The sequence below is a fragment of the Myodes glareolus genome, chromosome 7, assembly GCF_982192425.1.
Source record: "Myodes glareolus chromosome 7, mMyoGla1.1, whole genome shotgun sequence".
Classification (NCBI taxonomy): Eukaryota; Metazoa; Chordata; class Mammalia; order Rodentia; family Cricetidae; genus Myodes; species Myodes glareolus.
Genome location: NC_142032.1, coordinates 25,747,782 through 25,765,720, shown reverse-complemented (window position 1 = coordinate 25,765,720; position 17,939 = coordinate 25,747,782). Strand labels below are relative to the sequence as shown.

At 40.1% G+C, this 17,939-nt stretch overlaps 1 protein-coding gene across 2 annotated transcripts in view; it reads left to right on the top strand.

The window, feature by feature from the left end:
• Nucleotides 1-352: 352 nt before the first annotated feature.
• Nucleotides 353-17,939, top strand: part of Hectd2 (HECT domain E3 ubiquitin protein ligase 2) — a 69,996-nt gene continuing 52,409 nt past the window's right edge. Inside the window, exons 1-2 of one of the 2 annotated variants that reach the window (XM_085693812.2) lie at nt 353-512; nt 17,572-17,701. In XM_085693812.2, coding sequence (XP_085549938.2) covers nt 381-512; nt 17,572-17,701 — 262 coding nt within the window. In that variant the 5' untranslated portion in view covers nt 353-380. The remainder of the gene's footprint in view (nt 513-17,571; nt 17,702-17,939) is intronic. The other variant, XM_085693814.2, reaches the window with a different exon arrangement.

Sequence of the window (17,939 nt, the reverse complement as noted above, 5' to 3'; positions counted from 1 at the left end):
CCTTCCCCTGAAACCGCCTCCTCTGCGGGTCCCCGCTTTTGACGCCAGGCCCCGGCCTGAGCCCTAGACGACCCGCGGCGCGGCGCGCGGCCGACCGTGCGAGCGGGGCGCGCGCGGGGGACAGCGGAGCCCGGTGGTCGGTCCAGGACGCGCGCGCGGGGCCGCGGGCGTGCGCGCCGACATCCGGACGCCCCCGGAGGCGCGCGCGGGGGCCGGGACCGCGCGCGCGGGGCCGCGGGCGGGCGGGCGGGGGCGGAGCGGCGGCGGCGGTTGGAAGCTGCGGCCCAGAGCCCTCTCGCGGCCGCGGCAGCAGCAGCGCCCGCCTCGGCTGCAGTCCGGCCGTCGCCGCCGCCGCCTGGTCCCCAGCCGCCCGGGCCGACATGAGTGAGGCGGCTCGGGATCCCTCGCCCGGAGCGCCGCCGGCCGGGGCTGCCGCCGCCTCTGAGGAGAAAAAGGGGAAAGAGCCGGAGCGCGAGAAGCTGCCGCCCATCGTGTCGGCCGGCGCAGCCGCGGTAGGTGCGGCGGGGGTCGGGGGGCGCCCGGGTGGCATGGCGAGGGGGACACCGGGGAAGGCGCGCCTCGAGGGCAAGCGCGAACACTTGGGAGCTCTGCCTGCCCCACTCGGGGAGTGTGGTCCGCTGCCCGACGCTGGGCGTTTGCTTGTTCTCTGGGGTCTGGCTCCCTACTTTATCGGAAGGGTCGGCATCATCCGGTGGATGAGCAGAGATGTCAGGAGGGCGGCCGTGGTGGCTTTCCACCGGGGCGGAAAACCTGCCTTGGGGGCGCCGAGGCAGCACTTCTCTCTTCTTCGCTTTTTCTGTCCTTTCTCCCTTCGGATTGAACAGACTCCGAAGCGAGTTTCCACCTAATTCTGACCTTTCCGGTGCTGTCAGGGTAGTGGGAGGTTAGATGCATCCTTGATGCTTTTATTTTTCATGTGGTACAGACATGTGACTTAAAGGAGAGGGGCTTTTTCTTCTTTTAAAACTCAGTGAAGCCTAATAGGGGTAATTTGCCAGCTGGATTTTCAATGGTTATTTGGAAGGAGCTCTCAGCCTTCAAACTACATACTGCCAAATGATGTCATGGGACATCATCCCTTCTTCCCTTTCCCCTGTTTGTACTGGTGGTTGTGAGTCTGGTTGCTTATAATTAACCTCTGATTTTGACATTTTTATTTGACATACTGTTTAAATACTTTGGGTAAGTTTGCTTTCGTGTATTTAAAGGTTATGACTTGTCACGCATCTGTACATGACAAAATAGTAAAAGTTTAGGGGATATTATACATTTTTAAATTTCTACTTGCAATTAGTTTCTCGAAGCCGCCCTCTAAAATGACTAAGAACTCACTAAAATAGCTCACTCCTCTTTATAAAGTATTAGTATTGGAATTATGATTTGGTAGGTTTCTGAAAAATGTCTAAAGCCTGTAATAACTGAGAACTGGTAAAGAATTCTTTCACCCTGAGTCAGTGCAGCAAACCTTGGACAGCAGTGACATATTTAAAAGCGTAGCTCCAGCTGATTGGTTAATTGCGGCTGTGGTTTTAGGGAATACCTTGGGAAACGCTACGAAACAAGTTGTCATTCAAATTGCAGTCCCGGTTCCGGCTGCTTATGCCCTGGGTTTTCAGAGCTTATTATGTAGGATTTCTCAACACCAGTGTGTTTTGTTTGTGTGTGTGTCTCTCAGATCTGCATGCGTGTGTCTGGTGTATGGAAATGTGCGAGTGGGGGTGTGCAGTGCGGAGGTCGGGAGAACCCCTGGTGTCAGTCCTCGTCTTCGGACTTATTTAAGACAAGCTCTCTTGTTTCCGAATCTTCATAAGCCAGGTTGGCAGGATACTGATCTGTACAAGCATTGGAATCACAGACGCACATCACTGAGCCCATCTTTACACGGGTTCTGAGGATGTGAACTCAGATCCCCACACCTAGAGGCAAGTGATTTTACCTGCTGAGCCACCTCCCCAGCCTCCCAGCGGGTTTTTTTTCCTAAGGTGGTTATTAAGGGGGATGAAAAAAACCTATGTGCTTTTAGAAGCAGTTATATGAATGAGTTTAGTTTCTAAAGTCAAGTACCCTTCCCCAAATCTGTATTTATACCAATATAACTGAAAGGAAGGTTTGTAATAGAAAAATCACAGAAGTTGATTAAGTGTGGATGCAAGCCTAATGTGTAATATCTGAAGCCCATAGGTCTTTGTAATTTCAAGTTTTTCTGATTTTAAGAAGGTTATTAAGTACATATAATACATGTAATGCCTACAGTGAAGTCCCAGCCAGTTTCCCAAAATCAATCATACATAAAACTGTAAAAAATTTGTTGTCTGATTATACTAAATAGAATAAGGTTTAAAAAACTTACTTGCCTCATGCCATTTCAAGTCAGAGTCATGTTTTTGCCACCAAATGAATTGCAAAGACATTTGTTCAGGATTGTGGACTAGTCAAAAAGTCTATAGTTTAAGGGTATTTTAAACCTTAAGTAAACAGTGGGGGAGAGAGCAGTTTGGACTGGGAAGGCAGTTTCTGGTGGCGCCCTAAAGGGTTTTCATCTGGCACTGCTGTCGAAGTTTTAAATGGCACTTTAAGAGCACAATATGTGTATTGTGTATTTGCCAAGGGTGTTTTCAGAGCTAAAAATTTTGAGGCATCACAATAAGGGGCCTAAGGAAAAATATGCTGACCTCTGTGGAGCAGGAAAGCCAGCAACTGGGATGATTGAATTCACCAGTGGGGTGGGGAAGGCTTGATGGAATATGGTGGACAGGGAAAGACAGATTATTGCCTCTTAGGTTGTTTTCAGACTCCTCACGGGTTAAGCAGAACTCAAGGTTTCTTTAGTAACCTAATTTTGACATCAGTTACTTTGGGTGACATTTTAGCAATTCTTCCTTCTAGCCCAAATTAATAGCTCTGTCTTTCCAAATTGAGCATGTGTTTCAATTCAAGTGACCCTGTAGTCGTGGCTCTTTGAGAAGATTGGTGTGGTTATGACGGTGTGGAAACAAGCAACAGTGACAGCTGTCCAAAGTAAGGAAGAGGCGAGGTCGTGCTGATCCGTAATAAGGCTAAACCGTTTAAGCTATATTCCGAAGGTTTAAAGAGGGGATGAGATTCTCCCTCTAGGATGGGAAAGAGAAGGGTAAAGGGTAGAAACTGATGAATCCTGGCATTACCTCATTGCCAAGTGCAGTTCCATTCAGAAGATCCCTGGCACAGGACTCAAACTAACCAACCATCGAGTTATTTTGGTAGCATGTTGAGGTCCTGACTCCCATCCCACACGGGTTTTCAGCCTTTGATGAAACCACAGTAAAGTCACCTGGGAAACATTAGAAGCTCTTTAAATCAGAATTTCAGAGAATGGAGTGGAGACATTTTATTTTTCTTTTAACTCCTTGGTATAACTAAGAGTGGAAACTGATTCTGCATACACTGAATTGAGAATCTGTTTTCAAACTACACCCTCATCCCAAGTCTACTTAGGAACAGCTGTTAACGTGGCTGTATGACAGATGCTGGGATGGGGGTGCTGACAGGAATGACTGTTAAAGTAGCTCGTGAGAGAGGCTCAGGAAGCCCCATATCGAGCCCTCAGAGCACTGGCAGCCGTTGAGACTTGGCTTCGTGCTGTAGACGGGGTGTAAGGCCAGAGCTGAGCTAGTAAAGAATTTGAAGTAGTGTGTGCAGGTGAAGGACTGCTGATGGAAACACTTATTGACAGACTGAAGTGGAGGTGGATATCATAAATTGATTACTGATTAATACAAATATTAGAAAAACTTGGTTAAAAAGAGAAAAATACTCAGAGGCAGAATTAACTCAGGCAAGTTGGGACAAGTTTCATTCCTTTAATAATTAATGAACTGGACAGGGAAGAGAGAGTCTCCATGGAATGGGATATACCAAGGAATAAAATGGATTCTTCCAAGAAAGCTACTAAATTTTATATTCTCTTCCCCCACCTCCCGTGTGTGTGAATGTGTGTGTTTTGCTGAGGATCAAACACTCAGGACTTTGTGTACATACATTCCATCCCTAGTTTAGAATTTAAGTTTGCCCATAGACTAGGGACTGTGTCAGATAGGTAGGAGAAGAGTTTGAGGGAAAACACAAGGTGTTTTATAGAGGACAATACGGAAAAGTTTGTTTTCACTATTAATGGGGTTGCTGGAACCTCTGGACCAAGATGGAACTACCAGTCACTGAACATGTTATGCTTAGTTTTGCACTAAATCCAGTAGAAGACACAGTCAAAGCTAGCCTACAAGGTCCTGCCTCAGGTGATTCGAGTCTAACGGATAAAGAGCAAGTCAGTATGTAAACGTCACAATAAGCTACAGTTTGGAACGTAGGAGATCATTGTGTGCAGAACTGTGAAGAAAGGCCTTGATGTAAACGTAATTATTTAAGCTGGCTGACCATTCAAGGAATGATAAGACCTGGATGAGCAAAAGAAAATATGCAAAGTAAACAGTGGGGAAAATAGCATGAGCAAGCCTTAAAGAGAAAAATTAGAGAGCAATAAAACAAGCCCAGTGGAAGCATGCTGGGGATTTGTGGGAGGTAAGTAAGAATGCTTGGGGGCTGGAGAAGTTTGGACGTTTCCCCTGTGAGTTAATGGGGAAGCCTATGGAATTCTTTGAATAGAGGAACAACATAATGAAATTCCTGGTAGTGTATAGTTAGACTGGAGGAGGTAGGAGGAAGAAAGTAAAGGAAGGAGGGCTGTGGTTCATGCTGGAGATGATGAGCACATCCATTGGAGTGGTGACCACAGAATAAAGTGTACAGGGTGGAGGAGTCCGCTTAATGTGGAACCTAGGTGCCAGGAATGAAAGAAGAAAGATTAACACAGGGGAAACAAAAACAAACAACAATAACCAGTTTTCTAGAGAAAGTTTCTCAGAAGGAAAAAGGTGGGGGAGAGCATGTGTGTGTGTGTGTGTGTGTGTGTGTGTGTGTGTGTGTGTATATGTATATATATATGTATATATACATGTATATACACACACATATATATATCATTCCTGCCAGTAACATTCCAAAAGTGTGTGTGTGTGTTTGTGTGCATATGGAAACTCTTGTGCCTTTTATCTGTTATATTCTAAATGATGGTTAATGTTTCTCACATAATTTAATGAACTACAGATTTTAAAAATATGTGTGACCTGGTGTGGTGGTACGTGCTTTCACCCTCACACTTTGGGGAGGTGGAAGTAGACCAGTCTCTTGAGTTCCAGGAGAGTCAGGACTACATAGTGAATTTGCCTCTCTCTATCTCAAACATACACACACACACACACACACACACACACACACACACACACACACGTAACTCTTGAGTGTTTACTCTGTGCTCTACATTTTTTCATGTGTCATGTGACATTTAGTCATTTAATGCAACCAAAAACAATTACACAACAACGCAGTGTATAAGTTATTATCTCATTTTTCAGGCAGACATTTAGGTCAGATTCTTGCACCTCCTAAAAGGTAAAATGATACTCAAGTACAGAGGCTGTTTCAAAAACATGTTCTTTCTCCTGCTCTAAACTCTCGGTGTCCCTCTCTGCTGGCAACATGTGGCACATTTTAGATGTTTTGTTTTGTTTTGTTTTTTTTTTTTTTTGGAAAAAAGGATGTGGTCCAGCAACATGCTTATTTAAACTTGTTCCCAAAGATAGGAATATTATAGGAAATAAAATATATTCTAGAATATCTGATTATTTTGTTTTAATGTTATGGTATGAATATGTAATTAAATTCTATATAAAAACAAAACAATCTGATAAAGTAAAAATAACCTCTCTGAGAGATTAAAATACTTTTTACAGAGTTTTCAGTTAAGAAAAGAGGGATGGTAGCTATATAAATACATATCCTGGGCATCTAATTTTGAGTAGATTGTAAAATCTCTCAACATTTTTTTTCTTTTTTGACTGCAAAACCAGAATGCACATCTGCTTATCCTCGCATTCCTGCTCAACCAAGGATCTAGAACAAAAATAATTTGACTATATTTAACAATTGGAGAAAAATGTGTTTATAAATTGTGAACCAGAAAATGCTCCCCAAATGTCATGTGAGACCACTTTGCCATTTGTGATTCTTTGTCTGTAAAATGAAGAAAATAATAATAATACCTTCCTCACATATTAGATATGAAATCTAAAATAATGCACATAAGAAGCTACATCTGTACTGAGGAATTGTAAGTCAGCCTGCCCTTGCTATTCCTATCATTTTGGTACTTTTCTTCTTGGCCCTTGGTATCAAGTGCAAGCTCTGTATATATTGCCTTTATCAATCCATCCCTTCCCAGGCCTCACAGAATTAAGGGATTCCCTGAGTAGCTGCAATGGGGGTATTAGCTTAGTGTTACCAGAATTAGCAATTGCTTTTGGCATTATGTTTTAAAATTAACTCCCTTGGTTTTAGAGAAAATTTATCAACAGTGGATGAATGAGGAAGTGGGCAGAGCTGAGAAGACTTTGAGAAGCTCTGATTTCTGACTTTTAATTTACCTTTTTCTAGCATTACAGTTAAATGTATCAGAAAGTGTTCTGCGGTGAGCCTTAGACAAATAACTGATTGTTCTTAACTTGACATTCCTACCTTAAGAGAGAACTGTATGGCAATTTAGATTGCAGTTAAAATATTGTTTAGAATGAATATAGTTGGGCTGGAGTGTGGCCCAGTGGTAGAGCACTTTCCCAGCATGCACGAAGTCATGTTCCAGCCCGAGGGGTGAGAATCAAAGACTGGAATACATATAGTTGAATGCATGCTTTAAATATAAAATCTATTGAAATTTTACTAATTAGGCTGAATTGAAAAGTTATTCTGAAGTTTAGTTACCAGAGGTACAATAAAATTAACTTGATGTTAATTCAGATGTTTTTATTAAAGAACAGCAAGATTCTTATTAATTAATTGTAGAATTGTGCTCTTACTCCAAAAATAGTATCTTGCTCTGGAGAGATGGCTCAGCAGTTAAGAGCACTTATTACTCTTCCAGATGACTAAAATTCAGTTCCCAGCAGCCATGTTGGATGACTCACAACTACCAGGGGATCTGATACCCTCTTCTTGCCTCTGTACACCCGCACACACGTACAACACACTTAGGCATACACACAAGTAAAAATAAAGCCTGAAAGTATTGTTCTGTGTAAAGTTAATATTCTCTCTCTCTCTCTCTCTCTCTCTCTCTCTCTCTCTCTCCCCCTCTCCCTCTCCCTCTCCCTCTCCCTCTCCCTCTCTCTCTTTTGTGTGTGTTGTGAAGGAATTGAATAAATCTCAGAGGCCACCTTACCTCTGAAGTTCAGTGTTTCAGTGGTAATGCCTATAAGGGTCAGTTGTCAGTTGTCTCTTAAGATTAATTGCACTGTGACTTTTATAGTGGAAAATAATATTAGTTCAAGCTTAGAGTCTTGTAAGAAAAACGTAAACTATCTTCAGTGAACCTTTTGCTAATTAAGCAATAATAAAATTATCTCAAAGTCTGCATCTTTATTTCTTAATATCTTTTAAAGGATATAGTTCATATCAAAATTCTACTTGGGAGCTGGTGCTATTTTAGTTAAGAAAAAAAGTTCACAACTTAAAGAGTAGCGGAAGTTCACAGTTTAAGAATGTAAAGTTAGTGGTTGGGATTTTGTCATTCAGCCTCTCAACTGTGGGAAAAGAAGAGCACATCTTTACCTGGTGTCAAGACCTGAAACAGTCCTTCTGTGGAGCCTAAACACTCTTGAGGCCTCGTGTCTGCTGCGCTCCTGGTGAGCAGCTAGGAGAGTTTGTTCTAGAAAATGCCAAAGCAAGAGATCTTAAGGACCTCTTATTTTAACTTGAAACTTAGAGATATATTTGCCTACTTCTAGTTTGACATGATAACCTTTACTGAGTACCTCAGGAAACCATTTACTCTTTTGTAAAAGTAGTTTTTATATCCATCATAGGTAGCCTACCCTGCCTGGATTCCTTGAGACTGAAGGTTGGATTTTGTAGACTTAACAATTCAATTTAAAGTATTTTGTTTCAGAGACTGTGAGGTGGGGGAGTTGGGTTTTTTTACCACTTTATAGCATTATGCAGTGGAACAGAGGCAGTTATACCTTTACCAAGTATTGTGTTAAAATAAAACAAAAATGGTCATCTTCTAAGGCAGTTTTGGAAGATGGAAGATGATGAAAGTAAATTGTACTACAATCTAATGCACGACAGAAATTGGTCAATGAAACTGAATACCTCCCCTTTGGACATCTAATAAAAATAAAGTTTAAGAAATTAGAAATTTGACACAGATACTGTTCCTCAGTAAATTTTGAAAGTAGGACTCAAATATCAGTGAAAATACATCATTATGTATGAGCCAAGCAGGTATTCTAAGTAGTTGTCTATTTAACTCTTTGATATTAATTAATATTGCAATATGACTTATAACCTGCATGTTTATATAGTCAGAAAACTAGAGAGGCCCATGTTAGGTACTAGCAAAATCAAATTTATTATAAATACTACATAAAACTTTTCTGCTGCTTGAAATATGAACTTGTTTAATAAATTCATGGCCCATCTCTGCCCAGAGAATGAATTCTATTACTTATTTACTAGGTTGAAGTATTTTGAGTATATTTTTCTCTCAATGAATTTTAAAGTTCAACTCCCTGCCCCCTCCCACCCCCAGTTCTTTGTGCTTCCATCTGTACAGCTGGTTGAGTATCCTCCTGCCATCTATTCCAACACATGCAGCCCACTGTTTGCAGGCTGGCCACAGTCCAAGACTTCATCTCTAGTGTTCTTCTGTAGAACTCCACACAAGTCTGAAAACCCTGAAAGTCAGTTACAGTATGTGTGGCAGGTCTAAGCTTGAGAAGGGGTATAATATTCTTTAACATTTCTGTCTTGCTACAACTTTATCAAAGTTTTCTTGGCAGTCCTTGCCATTGCCTTCATTCCCTAGCTTCCCATTTGTTTGTCAGTTCGTTCACATGATTTCTGCCATTCCATCCCATTGGATCTGTCTGTGCTGTCTCTTAATGTATTAAAGCATCAAACATGGTAGTAGGGATATACTATACATCCAGCGAGTGACTTGTTCTTGTATGTTGTTATCACAGCATTAATCATTTCTTGAGTATTCATTATTGTATAGTCATAATAAGACCCTTGATATATATGCCCGTGATTCTGCGATTTGTAATTCCTTTCCCATATCTATGAAAAGACTATACTTCCAGTTAGATGATATGTTCAACTTTTCTGTGTATGTGTGAGTCAGGGCTGTCATCTTCCTCAGTTGTTCTCCACGTTATTTTCTAAGACAAGGTCTTCCCTCACCACTCAGCTAGCCTGGGCAATTACCTGGGTGTTTGGATCAAACTCAGGTCCTCATGCTTGTGAAGGATGCTCATTTTAGCAACTGGGACTTCTTCCCAGCCCAGATACGTCAAACTTTCATAGACAGTATTATGTCTACTAATTCTAACACAGAGATGTCAAGTTGGGGATGTGTAAGCAATTAGCAATAGCAAAGTCTGTGAGCAGTCAAAGAGGTCACACGTTAGAACAGTGCATCCATGCACTTGGCGAGTCCTTCAGATTCTCCACGTCTCTTCACATTTTGGGGGAAGCATATGTATATGTGTGCATATTTTTAGGTGTTCAGTTACACATGTGTATACAAGTTCAAGTGTATACAGGTGTGTGTGTACATGTGCAGTGGAAATCAGTGGACAACTTTTGAGCCTTCAGCAGGTACTTTTCCACCTTTGTGTTTTTAAGGCAAGGTCTTTCTCAACTAACCCAAAGTCTAGCCAGCAAACTTCAGGGATCTGCCTGTGTCCACCTCCTAAACGCTATACTTACAGACATATACTACCATACCTAATGTTTTTATTTTTATTTTTCTCTCATACATTATATCCTGACTGCAGTTTCCCCTCTCTTAATCTTCCCAGTCTCTCCCCTAACTTCCTCCTCTACTTCCCTTTCCAAAAAAAGGAACAGGCCTCCAGAAATATCCACCAAACATGCCCTAACAAGTTACAAAAAGGCTAGACACAAACCCTCATATCAAGGCTGGACAAAGCAACCCAGTAGGAAGAAATGGATCCCAAAAGCAGACAGAAGAGTCAGAGACACCTCCCATTCCCACTGTTGGGAGTTCCACAAGAATACCAAGCTACACAACCAAAAAGTATGTACATAGGACCTAGCTCAGACCCATGCAGGGTCCATGTCTGTCACTTCCATCTCTGTGAGCCCCTATGAGCCCTGCTTAGTAAATTCTATGGGCCATGTTCTTGTAGTGCCTTTGACCCCTCTGGCTCCTACAATCCTTTCTGCCCTGTAGTTGGTTGTTTTTCTTCGTACTCTTTTGACTTTACTTTACTTACTCTTTAGTCTTTGGGGGGCCCACCATCCAGCTCCCAAATAAATCACACAGAGACTTATTCTTATTCAAGAGACCCCAGCCTTAGCTTGACTTCTTTCTAGCCAGCTTTTCTTAAATTATCCAGACTACCTCTTGCCCTTGTGCTTATATCTTTCTCTAGTCTATATGCCTTTCTTTACTTCTTACTCCATGGCTTGCCCCTGGAGTCCTCCTCTCCTCCTTTTCTCCCTCCTACTTCCTTCCCAGATTTCTCCTCCTGTTTATTCTTTGTCTGCCAGTCCATCTATCCTTTCTCCTGCTGTGCTATTGGTCATTCAACTCTTTATTAGACTAGTCAGGTGTTTTAGAAGGCAAAGTAACAGAGCTTCATAGAGTTAAATAAATGCAGCACATCTTTGCATCATTAAACATGTGTTCCATAGCATAACAAATGTAACACATCTTAAAATGTTTCACAACACTATTCCTCTTCTGTGGAGTTCCCCTGGCTCCATCTAGTGTTAGTTGTGAGTATCTGCATCTTATTCCCATCAGTTGCTGGATGATACCCCTTTGATGCCAATTGGACTAGACTCCAGTCTGAGTATAGCAAGATATCATTAGGAATCATTTCATTGACCTTTTTTTTGCCAGTCATGTTTGGTTCTATCCTGGTCTCTGGGCTGTCCAGCCTCTGGTTCCTGATCATCAGATAGCATCAGGCATGGACTCCCTTGCTCCCTTTCATAGCATGGACATTAAGTGGAACCAGTCATTAGTTGGCCACTTCCACCATTACCCACTATGCATAGCATCTTGTAGGCAGGACAGATTGTAGGTCAGAGGTTTTGTGGCTGAGTTGATGTCCAGTCCTATTGCTAGGAGCCTTGCCTGCTTACAAAAGACAGCTGGTTCAGGCTCCATATCCTCCAACGTTACTAAGAGTCTTTGGTAGCATTCCCTTGTAGATTCCAGGGAATTTCCATTGTACTAGGTTTCTACATCACCCTGAAATGTCCCCCAATTCCAGACATCTCTCCCAGTACTCTCTCTCTCTACCGCCCAACCTGAACCCTCCATCCCCACCCATACATAGCTCACCTTTGAAATCTATTCTATTTCCTCTTCCCAGGGAAATCTGTGTGCCCCCACCCCCAGAACCCTCCTTGTTACTTAGCCTCTCTGGATCTGTGAACTATAGCATGGTTTCCTTTATTTAACAACTAATATCTCTTTATGAATGGGTACATAACATGTTTGTCTTTCTGAATCTGGGTTACCTCACTCAGGATGATCTTTTCTGGTTCCATCCATTTGCCTGCAAATTCCATGATGTTATTGTTCTTAACAGCTGAGTGATATCCCATTGTGTAAATGTACCACAATTTATTTATCCATTCTTCAGTTGAGGGACATCTAGACTGTTTCCAGTTTCTGGCTATTATGAATAAAGCAGCAGTGGCCATAGTTGAGCAAGTGTCCTTGTGGTAAAGTGGAACTTCTTTTGGGCATATGTCCAAGAATGGTATAGTTTGGTCTTGAGGTAAATTTATTCCCAGTTTTTTGAGGAACCACCATATTGATTTCCATAGTGGCTGTACTAGTTTGCACTCCCACCAGCAATGGAGGAATGCTCTCCTTGCTCCACATCCTCATTAGTTTGAGCTGTCACTTTTGGCTAAGTTTCTTAGCCATTCTGACAGGTGTAAGCAGGAATCTCAAAATTAGTTTTGATTTGCATTTTCTGATGGCTAAGGGTATTTCTTATTTATTATTATAAGGGTATTTAAGTATTTCTTAGCTATTTGAGATTCTTATTGAGAATTTTTTGTTTAGATCTGCACCCCATTTTTTTGTTGAATTATTTGGTTTGGTTGATGTCCAGTTTTTGAGGTTTTTTTTTATATATATATTTTGGATATTAGCTCTCTGTTGTTTGTGGAGTTGGTGAAAATCTTTTCCCATTCTGTAGGCTGTCATTTTGTCCTGTTGACAGTGTCCCTTGTGTTAAGAAGCTTTTCAGTTTCACGGGGTTCCATTTACTAATTGTTCTGTTCAGGAAGCTGTCTCCTGTGTCAACATGTTCAAGGCTATTTCCCACTTTCTCTTCTGTCGGGTTCAGTGTGTCAGGTTTTATGCTGAGGTCTTTGATTCACTTGGACTTGAGTTTTGTGCAGAATGATAGGTATGAATCTATTTGCATTCTTCTACATGCAGATATCCAGTAATACAAGCACCATTTGTTGAAAATGATTTCTTTTTACCATTGTATATTTCTGGTTTCTTTGTCAAAAATCAGGTGTACATGTGTGTGTGGATTTGTGTCTGTGTCTTGATTCAATTCCTCTGATCCACATGTTTACATGGCAGTACCATGCAGTTTTTGTTATCGTAGCACACTCGGTGATATAGTTTGGAAACAGGGATGTTGGTACCTCTGTCAGTTCTTTCATTGTACAGAATTGTTTTAGCTATCCTAGATTGTTTTTGTTTTTGTTTTTCCATGTGAAGTTGAGTATTGTTCTTTCAAGATCTGTAAAGAATTATGTTGAATTTTTAATTGGGGTTGCACTGAATCTGTAAGACTGTTTTAGTGAGGATAGCCATTTTTATTATGTTAATCCTACTGGTCCATGAACATGGGCAATCTTTCCATATTCTGATATCATCCCCAATTTCTTTCTTTAAAAATTTGAAGTTTTTGTCATTCAGGTCTTTCACTTACTTGGTTAGAGTTACCCCAAGATGTTTTATAGTATTTGTGGATATTGTGAAGGGTGTTCTTTCCTGATTTTTTTCTCAACCTGTTTGTAATTTGTGTTTAGGAGGGTTACTGATTTTTTTTAGTTAATTTTCTATTTAACCATGTTACTAAAGGTGTTTTTCAGTTGTAGGAGTCCCTGGTAGAATTTTTTTGGATTGCTTATGTGTACTGTCACATCTTCTGCAAATAAAGACACTTTGACTTCTTCCTTTCCTATCTGTGTCCTCTTGATCTCCTTCAGTTCTTCTACTGCTCCAGCTAGAACTCCAAGTGCTATATTAAATAGATATTAAATAGATATTGAGAGAGTTGACAGGCTTGTCTTGTTCCTAATTTTTAATGGGATTGATTTGAGATTATCTCCATTTAATTTGATGTTGGCTATAGGCTTGCTGGAAACTTCCTTTATTACATTTTGGTATGTCTCTTGTTTCCTTAATCTTTCCACGACTTTTTTCATGAAGGGCGGTTGGGTTTTGTCAGAGGCTTTTTCAGTATCTAATGAGATGATTGTGTGGTTATTGTCTTTAAATTTGTTTATATGGTGGATTCCATTGACAGATTTTCATGTTAAACCATCCCTGCATCTCCGGGATGAAGCCTACTTGATCATGGTAGATGATCTTCTTGATGTGTTCTTGGATTCGGTTTGTGAGTATTTTATTGAGTATTTTTTACATAAATGTTCGTGGAGAAAATTGGTCTAAAATTATCTTTCTTGGTTGAATCTTTGTGTGGTTTGGGTGTTGGGGTGATTATAGCTTCTGAAAATGTTCCTTCTTTTCTATTTTTGTGGAATAATTTGAGGAGTATTGGCATTAGCTCTTCTTTGAAAGTCTGATAAAATTCTCCATTAAAACTGTCTGACTCTGGGCTTTTAGTGACTGTGTCTATTTCCTTACAGGTTATGAATCTATTTAAATTGTTTATCTAATCTTGATTTAACTTTGATAAGTGGTATCTATTGAGAAAATTATCCATTTCTTTTAGATTTTCCAGTGGAGTACAGAATGACCTAATGATTCTTTGAATTTCATTGGTGTCTGTTGTTATGTCTCCCATTTCATTTCTGATTTTGTTAATTTGTATATCCTTTCTCTGCCTTTTAGTTAGTTTAGATAAGGGTTTACCAGCTCTTTGTTTCATTGATTATTTTGTGTGTGTGTGGTTTTTTGTTTCTATTTTATTGATTTTAGCTCTCAGTTTGATTATTTAATACCATCTACTCCTCTTGGGTGAGCTTGCTTGTATTTTGTTCTAGAGCTTTCCATTAAGTTGCTAATATGAGCTTTCCCCAATTTCTCTATGTAGGTTCACCTCTTTGCTCCACTTTCATTATTTCCAGTTTAGTGTGGGTATGTTGTGCGTTCCTTTTCACTGAATTCTAGGAAGTCTTTAACTTCTTTGCTTAGTTCTTCCTTGACCCAGCATTCAGTAGAGAGTTGTTCAGTTTCCATGAGTTTGTCGACTTTCTGTTGTTTCTGTTGTTGTTGAAATCCAGTTTTAATCTATGGTGGTCTGATAGGATATGGGGGAGGGGTATTTCAGTTTTGTATCTGTTGAGGCTTGCTTCGTGGCTGACTGTGTGGTCAGTTTTGATAAAGGTTCTTGAGGTACTGAAACAAAGATGTATTCTTTTGTGTTTGGGTACAGTGTTCTATAGACATCTGTTAGTCCATTTGGTTTACAATGTCTGTTAGCTCCAGTATTTTCTCTACTTAGTTTTGCTGGATGACCTACCCATTGGTGAGAGTGGGGTATTGAAGTCTCCCACTATTAATGTGTGAAGGTCAATGTGTGGTTTAAACTTTAGTAGTGTTTCCTTTACAAGCCTGGGTGTCTTTTTGTTTGGGGCATAGATATTAGTTGAAAGATGGTCTTGGTGGATGTTTCCTTTGGGGAATATGAAGTGTCCTTTCCTGTCTTTTGTGAATAATTTTGGTTTGAAGTCTGTTTTGGTAGATATTAGAATGACTACACCAGTTTGTTTCTTAGTTCCATTTGCTTGGAAAATCTTTTTCCAACCCTTTACTCTGAGGTAATGTCTATTTTTGATTTTGAGATGTGTTTCTTGGATGCAGCAAAAGGATGGATCTTGTTTCTGCATCCATTCTGTTAGCTTGTATCTTTTTATTAGTGTCGTGGGAATTTTCAGCCAATAGCCTTTAAGATACAGGCCCACTTTGGGTGTGGTCTCATGTACTGTAATTGCAGTCAAAGTATGTGTGGTTCTTTTTTCTGCTGGATTCGATTCCAGTTCCCAGTGCACATAGAGGACTGTGGATCTCTACCCTTACTGTGAGTTTATCCCCAAATAAATAACCTTTTGTTATATTCCATTCCGGGCTATTGTGAAACTCTTTGTGATACTATAAACTATGCTGGAGTTCTATTGATCAGCATGGCCTCTGGTCCAGTCTGGGGTCCATAGGAGTTGGGGATCAGGATATGGTGATGGGGAGGTGTAGGGGCTTGGAGATAGATTGGGCAGACACTAAGTGGGAACAGTGCTAGGGTTCTGGTGGCTGGCCTGTGTGTCCTATAGTCCAGCAAGGTGCTTTGGCTAGAGTTGGGAGACAGGATATGGTGATCAGGAAGGGAGAGCCAGTTGAGGTAGGCGGGGAAGCACTGAGAAAGTAGGAGTGATCAGTGGGCAACCAGCCTACCTGTGCCTCTGCTGGTGTCTGGTGTCTTCAGTCTGGCAGTGGGCTTTCACCAGAGTTGTGGGCCAGGCTATGGTGACAAAGGGAGGAGGGCGGTTGGGGGTAGTAGGCTGGGCAAGCGATTGAGGAAGTGTTGGTGATCTGAGGGTAGGAGGCTTATCTGGCGTTCTCTGTTCCAGCTCAACTTGGGATAAAGCAGGGGCCTTTTACCCAAGTTCTTGTTACCTGGCTTCTGAGGATCAAACTTAAGTCTATTCTACTGGCTAGGTCATCACTTGAGCCCAGCTATCACATTTCTGTTACCTGTTAGCCCACTGACTTTTGGTGACTTTCAGATGATTCCAGTCTCCGTATCCATGAATAAGGTTTCCAAAATTGCTCAAATCCAGAAACTTAAACACTATGTGTGTAGTACCTGAAATTTCTTTTCTTTGAGCTCTTTTAATTTTAATAATCCTTTAAAAAAAGAAACTCTTCTGTTTGAAAATTCTTCATTTTACTGCTGTGAAAATAAAACTACCTTTAGATTAAAAAGAAAATGTTGGGTTGACAAATTGGCTCAGTGGGTAAAGGTGCTTGCCACTTAACTACTGACCTAAGTTCAATCACAGGATTGGATCCACATGGTGGAAGGAAAGAGTAGATTCCCTGAGGCTGCTCTCTGACCTCCACTTGGGTAGCATAGCATACATATACACACACATACTTCAACACACACACAAAATGTGAACAAAATATATTAAGACGTTAACTACTGTTCTCAAGATTCTGGGAGCTGAAAAGTGGGGTGTGGTGATGTACATCTATGATCTCAGCATTGGGGAGGCTGAGACAGGAATCCAAGGCCAGTCTAACTATATACCACGTTTCAGGCCAGCAGGAATACATAGTGAGGCCTTGTCTCAAAATAAAACAGAACCTAAGATCTGGAATATAAGTTCATAAAAATCTAAGAACTAAGAAAAGCCCTAAAGTCAGCAGAACTGCTTAGTTGTGATATATATATATATATATATATATATGTTATGTTATATATATTATGTATATTATTATATATATAATTATTATATATATTATAATATATAATGATATATATTATATGTTATATATAATATATATATTTTACAGAGTACAGGTTAATTAAATATTTTAAGAATTTTTTGGAGTTGTTAGTGTGGAAAATGTGTTAATGGGTAGTTTCTTTTTTAGGTGCTCTATAGTTTATACCTAAGAATCGCTACATTGTTAGAAAATATTTTTTTATTCCTAGTATACTCACAATTTATTTATAATGTTTTGAAAAAATCAGTGCTAAAGGAATTATTACTTTATATAAATTTTAAAAGTTAGATCAAATGATTATTAAAAATTTAGTAGATCAACCTATAATATCCATAAATTATTAAAGCTTGTAGATTTGGAGTATATAAAATAGTATTATCTAAATAAATAATTAAAATAGCATTTATGGAACATATATTGTGTACAAGGAGTAGTGTTAGTAGAATTGGTTAGCTGCCACAACTGTGAAATAGGTATACTACTGCCATCCCCTCTCTAACCCTTAGAGTTTGTAAGTAGTTAGATTATTGACTTAACTCACTTATAGGAAGAAAATCTGGTCATTTGCATGTATAATAGTTTCATCATCTGTCATAAAATCTAAATATCTATGAGAACACTTTGATTTTTACAATAAAATTACTTAACTATGATTAGAAGAAATTATGTTACAATTTTAAATATTTTGTTTTTAGGGCTTGGACAGAGGATCCAAGGGCCAGATTCCCACTTTCAGCAGCTTTGTTTCGACAGTTACCCAGAAGAAAGAAGCCGCTGAGAACAGAAGCTCCCCTCCCCATCTGGCTCTCCCTAACATCAGGAATGGTAATGGTCCATGTGTCTTGGCTGGAAGTTTGTTATAGTATTAAACTATTTAATATGTATTTTTAATTATTTAGCACTTTTTTGATAAGTTTACTTATTACACAAGAGAGAAATAAGCTATATAAATATTTGTAAAAAGATACAGAATCATTACTTTTAACCTAAAAGTAATAGGTGTTATCTAGAGTAAGAATAAAATAAAAAGTAGTGAATAGTAAATTTTGATTAGAGACCGAGA